Here is a 6,688-nt window from a genome sequence, read left to right on the forward strand (position 1 = left end):
ACTCAATACGCTAATAACCTTAACCCACTGCTGTGGCGGCAATTCCGACTCACAGCAACCCTTTAGGGCGGAGTAGAGGTCCCAACACTATAATCTTGATGGGAGCAAACTGCCACATCTTTCTCCTGCAGAGTAGCTAGTGAGTTCAAACAGCTGACCTTCTGGTTCGTAGTCGAGCACTTAACCATTGCATACCAGGGCTCCTCCGCTAACTTTAGATGTCACAGTTTGCCAACAGAACCTATAACATTTACATGATCATGAGAAAGATCTGCTACGTACCACCGACTAAGAGCAGAGATCCTGCCAAACTAATCTTTACAACCTAAACAGTACATGGAACAAAGCCTAATACACAGTAAACATTATACAGTTATTCAATCGGGATAGCTGTTTTTAAAAAAGAAGGTCTCTGTAAAAAAAGGCACTACACACGCAATCAGTATGTTTGGGGAGGGAGAAGAAATAAAGGGCATGAATTAGAGGGGATGTTTCTAACCCAAAGGAAAGATCTGAAAACTCTACGAGCAGGCCAACACCCCAGGCTGGGGGAGACACCGTCAGGATGCTCTTGTGATAAGTGCAGGCTCAAGAGGCCGCAGCAGGTCTTCCAACCCCAGCATTACATGGGTCCATTTTAAGAGATCCACATATGACGACCTGAAATGTCAGAGGGCTAGAACTGGTACCATGGATTATTTTTCAGAAGATGATCTTACCTTTTTCATAAAACTTGTATCTTGTCTACAGATTTTTTCTCTTTTTATCTTTAAGTCAGCTACATCTGGTATTATTCTAGAAATAATCAACAATACATCATTTTTAATGGACAGCATACTGTAGTATCTTATATGGAAATCATACTCATACTTAGGAGTTTGAACTACCCACTACTCATTTCAATGAGTATTTTAAATAAGCCTGTAAGTAAGCGTAGTGCCTAAGGCACTTAACTGCTAACCAGAAGGCTGGTGGTTCAAACCCACCAGCCACTCCTCGGAAGGAAAGTTGGGCAATCTACTTCCATAATGATACTACCTTGGAAGCCCAAGGAGGGGTCACTATGAGTCGGTCCGACTCAACAGCACATAACAACAATAACATACCAAACTGAATTAAAAGGAACTGCGTAATCTTTTCTCCTAATGCCATTCCACAATTTAAATCAAAATTAAACAAAATAAAATTCACATAACCAGTGACTATGAGATGAGATCACTGAAGAGTACACTGAAAACCTCTCAAACATCTGCTTTCTTAAAATATGTTGTTGTTGTTGATTGCCGTTGAGTCGGCCCCAACTCATAGCGACCCCTCCTTGGGTTTCCGAGGCAGTTATCACTACGGAAGTAGGATTGCCCAACCTTCCTTCCGAGGAGTGGCTGGTGGGTTTGAATCGCCAGCCTTCTGGTGAGCAGTCAAGTGCCTTAGGCACTATGCTACCAGAGCTCCTAAATATAGTAATAGTTAAATCATATCAATAATTAAATGACTCTGAATTAAGAGAACATGAAAGCCCTAGATTGAAAAAAAAAAAAAAACCTACAGTATCTAAATACATTCATTTAGAAATTTGAAAAATTATTATTGAGCCCATTTCAAAAAGCACATCACCTGATCCCTCGAAGCTTCGCCCTGTTGTCATGGCGATCCATGAGGTTGTGCATGACTTCCAAGACTAACTGTCTTAGCTCACAGTCTTCCATGAGAGATGGTGATAACAAAGGATCCAGAAAAGACCCAGGCAAGGCAGTGACAATTGTCTTGGCTTTGTATCCAGAGGTTACCTGGATAGGGAGGAAAAACACACAAAAAAATCTCTGTCAGGGGTTGTTTTTTAGGGTAAAATTTTGAAGCTGTTTTATAAGAAACATAAACTTAAGGAAAGAGGAAGTATGGACATGAAACCTGAAGCTAAAACATAAAGGAAATTTGTAAAGAATTTTACTGAATTTATGAAAACATCAATCATAAGGAAAACAAAATGTACATGAATACCTCAGAGATATTGCAGGCTTGGGTCTAAACCACCACAATAAAGCAAACACTGCAATAGCAAGTCCAAGGCATTTTTTGGTTTTCCAGTGCATATAAAAGGTATGTTTATACTATACTATAGTCTGAGAACTCTGGTGGTGTGGTGCCCAAGGCATCTGACTGCTTACCATGAGGCCGGTGGTTCAAATCCACCATCCATTCCTTGGAAGAAGACTGGGCAACCTACTTCCGTAAAGATACTGCCTTGGAAACCCAAGGAGGGGTCACTGTGAGTCAGATTCAACTCGACGGCAGTGAGTTTGGTTTTTTCAATACTGTAGTCTATAAAGTGTATGATAGCATTGAGAAAGTTGAAATATTGTGAGAATTGCCAAAATGTGACACAGACACATGAAGTGAACATATGCCATCAGAAAAATGGCACCAGCAGACTTTCCTGATTCAAGGTGGTCCCGAGCCTTCAATTTGTAAAAAAATGCACTATCTGCGAGGTGCAATAAAGGGAGCGCAATAAAAGGAGGTATGCCTGCAGAAGAGCATGTACTGCACGCTCACTGTTACATATACGTTTACTTCACCCTTTCCATATTTCTGTGATGTTGGTGCTAAGCTCAGAGAGGTTAAGAATATCTGGGATAAGCAGTGTGTATTGAGAAATATTTAGTTTTGGTATCATGCTGGGTATAGGTGAATCAAAGATGAATACGATAACTACAAAACCTTACATCTTGGGCATGCTTTTTCTTTTCAGCTCTCTATGTCACTGTTGCTGTTGTTAGGTGCCATAGAGTTGGTTTCAACTCATAGTAACCCTGTGAACATCAGAAGGAAACCCTGCCTGGCCCCGCCCCATCCTCAAAATCATTGCTGTGTTTGAGCCCACTGTTGCAGCCACTGTGTCAAACCATTTCGTTCACGGTTTTCTTTTTCACTGCCCCTCTACATAACCAATGATGTCTTTCTCCAGGGACTGACCTCTCTACATAATACGTCGAAAAGTACACAAAATGAAGTCTCAATATCCTCCATTCTAAGAAGCATTCTGGCTGTACTTCTCCAAGACAGCTTTGTTCATTCTTCTGGCAATCCATGGTATACTCAATATTCCTCACTAATACGATAATTAAAATGCATCAATTCTCCTTCAGTCTTCCTTATTCACTGTCCAGCTTTCGCATGCACATGACTTCAGTCCTCAACGTGACCTCTTTTCAATACTTTAAAGAGGTCTTTTGCAGCAGATCTGCCCAATGTAATACCTTGTTTGATTTTTTGACTGCTGCCACCATGGCCATTCATTTCAAGTAAAACAGAATCCTTGACAACTTCAATATTTTCTCCATTTATCATGGTATCTGTGGTGTAGTAAATTACTTAGTGTGGCTTTTCTACCCATAAGTCTTTGTAAACTCCAAGGTGGGATTTTCTATGAGCAACTGAGGAGCTCCTGATTGCTGAAGGTGTCCACCTGGAGTATTTCTGTTGGGAGTGGCACCAAACAATGTTCTGGGAGGTGCCCACTCTCTCTCAGGTGCTTAGAGCTCTGATGCTATGATTGGCTAGTTTGACCACCCTGCCGGGCTCAAAAGGAGGCCTCCTAGAGGCAGAACTATCTCTGACTGCTGGTTGAGGAAGACGTGTTGCTGAAAGAGACAGGGGCTCCTGAGACACGCATTCCTGGGAAAGAGACACAAGAGAGACGCATTGCTGAGTGAGACACTGAGGGACACGCACTGCTGGGAGAGAGACTGTGAGAGACTGTTGGCTGAGGGACAGTGGGCTGATAGAGAGACTGAGCATTTTTTCCTGAACTTGAATTGTAGCCTGTGATGCTTCCCTCATAAACCCCATAATCTGTGAGCTCTGTGTGGCCACTGCAGCGAATTATCGAACCCAGGAGAGAGGTGGTGGGTGCTTTGAGAGGAACAGTTGGAGAAAGGGCTGGAGGGAGGCAGCATGTCTGGCCTGGCAGGAATAGGCCTTGGGTTACTGATAATGACTCTGTCTTCCTCTTGTGGGATTAGAGGAGGTCAGAACATGTGGCCTCCTTGCCGTTTCTGCAGTATCACTTATTAGTCCAGCTGTAAGGATTTTTGTTTATGTTGAGGTGTAATCCATGCTGAAAGAAGTAGTCTTTGATCTTCATCAGTAAGTACTTCTAGTCCCCTTCACTTTCAGCAAGCAAGGTTATCTGCATATTACAAGTTGTTAATGAATCCTCCTCCAATCCTGATGCCCCATTCTTCTTCATATAGTCTACCTTCTTGAATTATTTGCTCAGCATACAGATTAAGTACGGTAGTCGGTACCCTGACACATAGTTTTCCTGATTTTAAACCATGTAGTATCCCCTTACTCTATTCAAATGACTGCCTCTTAGTCTACGTGCAGACTCTGGATGAGAAAATTTAAGTGGTCTGAAATTCCCATTCTTTGCTACATTAGCCATAATATTATTATGATCCACACAGCTAAATGCCTTTGCATAGTCAATAAAGCACAGGTAAACATCTTCCTGATATTCTTTGCTTTCAGCCAAGATCCATCTGACATCAGCAGTGGTATCTCTCATTCCACACCCTCTTCTGAATGCAGCTTGAACTTCTGGCAGTTTCCTGTCGATGTACTGCTGAAACTGTTTTTCAATTATCTTCAACAAAATTTTATTAGCATGTGATATTAATGATGCCGTTTGGTAATTTCTGCATTCTGTTGGATCATTTGTCTCTAGAATGGGCACACATACTGATCTTTTCCAATCAGTTGGCCAGGTAGCTGTCTTCCAGATTTCTTGGCACAGATGTCTGAGCATTTCCAGTGTCATATCCCTTTGTTGAAACACCTCAATGGGTATTCCATCAGTTCCTGAAGTCTTGTTTTTTGCCAATGCTTTCAGTGCAGCTTGGACTTCTTCCTTCGATACCATCAGTTCTTGATTGTATGCTGCCTCATGAAATGGCTGAAAATTGACCAATTCTTTTTGGTACAGTGACTGTGTAATCCTTCCATCTACTTTTGATGTTTCCTACGTCCTTTAATTTTTGCTCTTTATAGAGCAAATTTAAAATGAAAATTTTGCATTGTTGTTTGGAATTATTTTCCAAACAAGAAGCAATTTGATAAGTACACGTAACATTTAGGAAAAACACTGGATTTCAAGTCCAAGTTCTGTTCTTTAGTTCAATGACCTTGATGAATCTTCCTAACTTCTCCCATGGAGTCTCTAAGCCTTCTCTTCATCTAAAAAGGCAAGTTTCTGTCTTCTGTATGTTTTATCACTATGAGAATCACATACAATAACAGCAGAAGTGAGGCACAAGCAGTGAGGAGTAGAGGATCAAAAATGAAAATGAAGAGCATACTCACTCCTCCAACACACAAACCACAAAAAAGTCCCCGTGAACAGCACAGTACGATGAAGCAACGAGGTGATCGTGGGAAGCTATTCTTTTAACCTTGCAAAAAATTAAGTTCAAAATGTCCTTCATTTGTCTCCAAGGCCTTACCATAAGCAAAGATCTCAGCAACATTATCTGAATCCGCCTGGTTCCCAAATCCCTAAAACACACAAAACACTATTATCTTATTAGTACTACTAATTTACATTCATATGATGTCATTGATTTATACTATTAATTACTGATTTTAAAACTCGATTCTTATTAGCTAAATAGATTTTAACAGCTGAAGTCCTAGGTCATTTTGCACTCTAAGTAAATTTCATGTCAATTACAGTGTTTTTTAAAAAAATCATATTCAAACCAAAGAAAAAGAAAAATCAGAAGCCATGATTCTGCCAAAGGAAACAGACCTATGCATATGAATACATGAACATTAAATTCTATGAAAGCAAACAGACAACCCACATGAAAAGAAAATATTTAGTGCAAATATAACTAACATATTTCCCATCTAGTGAACATACATAAACACAAGGACAGACAATTCAGAAAAGAATTAAGAAATGGAAAAAGGGGTCATTAATTAATGGTCAACTATAAATCAAAGCAAAAGACATTACACTTACTGATTAAATTAGCAACACACATACAAATATGCACAGACTGAAGCTTTAGCATATGGTAAAATCAAAACCAATCTGAAAAGCAAGGGGTCAAAGGGCAGCAGATCCTGAAAGTCACCTTCAGTTCTAAGACTCCAAGTGGCTCCACATGCTTCCTATACTATTCTAACATTAGTTTGAAAAATGTTTAGCAGGAACTTGAAGATTTACCCTAAATGTGTAGGTCTGCAAATAATGCCCATGCCAAATAAACCTTCCACATGGCTAAGGTAAGAGAAACTCTTGAGACTTTATGATACACTGAACACTGCTTCTAAAAGCACGCAAATGTTGAATAGCCAAATGGCCAATTGCTTAATAACCTACAGCAATAAAAATACCAACTGCTTCCTATAGGACTTTTATTATAGTAATAAAAAGACAAACTAACAGTTCCTAGATTTCTTCCGTATGAAATTTAACCATAACTGAAGTGCAAATCGACATTTTGAGAACAACGGGAAAGTACATACCCTAGCTGACTGATATCCAAATTATGGGTAGTTGTTCCAAAAACAGGTACTTTCCCCATGATGAACATCATGATCTCTGACCGCTGATAATCTGGTAGGTTACTTCCAAAAAATCCTGCAAGAAAGTTCAGATAAATATACAATAAAAAAATAA

At 39.9% G+C, this 6,688-nt stretch overlaps 1 protein-coding gene across 1 annotated transcript in view; it reads right to left on the reverse strand.

The window, feature by feature from the left end:
* Positions 1-6,688, reverse strand: part of EFR3A (EFR3 homolog A) — a 111,737-nt gene that overhangs the window by 36,356 nt on the left and 68,693 nt on the right. The window contains exons 11-14 of the mRNA XM_042780910.1: positions 6,535-6,649; positions 5,505-5,556; positions 1,615-1,787; positions 720-795 (exon numbers count right to left, since the gene is read on the reverse strand). Coding sequence (XP_042636844.1) covers positions 720-795; positions 1,615-1,787; positions 5,505-5,556; positions 6,535-6,649 — 416 coding nt within the window. The remainder of the gene's footprint in view (positions 1-719; positions 796-1,614; positions 1,788-5,504; positions 5,557-6,534; positions 6,650-6,688) is intronic.

The sequence above is a fragment of the Orycteropus afer genome, unplaced genomic scaffold (genome assembly GCF_000298275.1).
Source record: "Orycteropus afer afer isolate SDZICR_OR568_19922 unplaced genomic scaffold, OryAfe1.0 scaffold00069, whole genome shotgun sequence".
In the NCBI taxonomy this organism is placed as follows: domain Eukaryota; kingdom Metazoa; phylum Chordata; class Mammalia; order Tubulidentata; family Orycteropodidae; genus Orycteropus; species Orycteropus afer.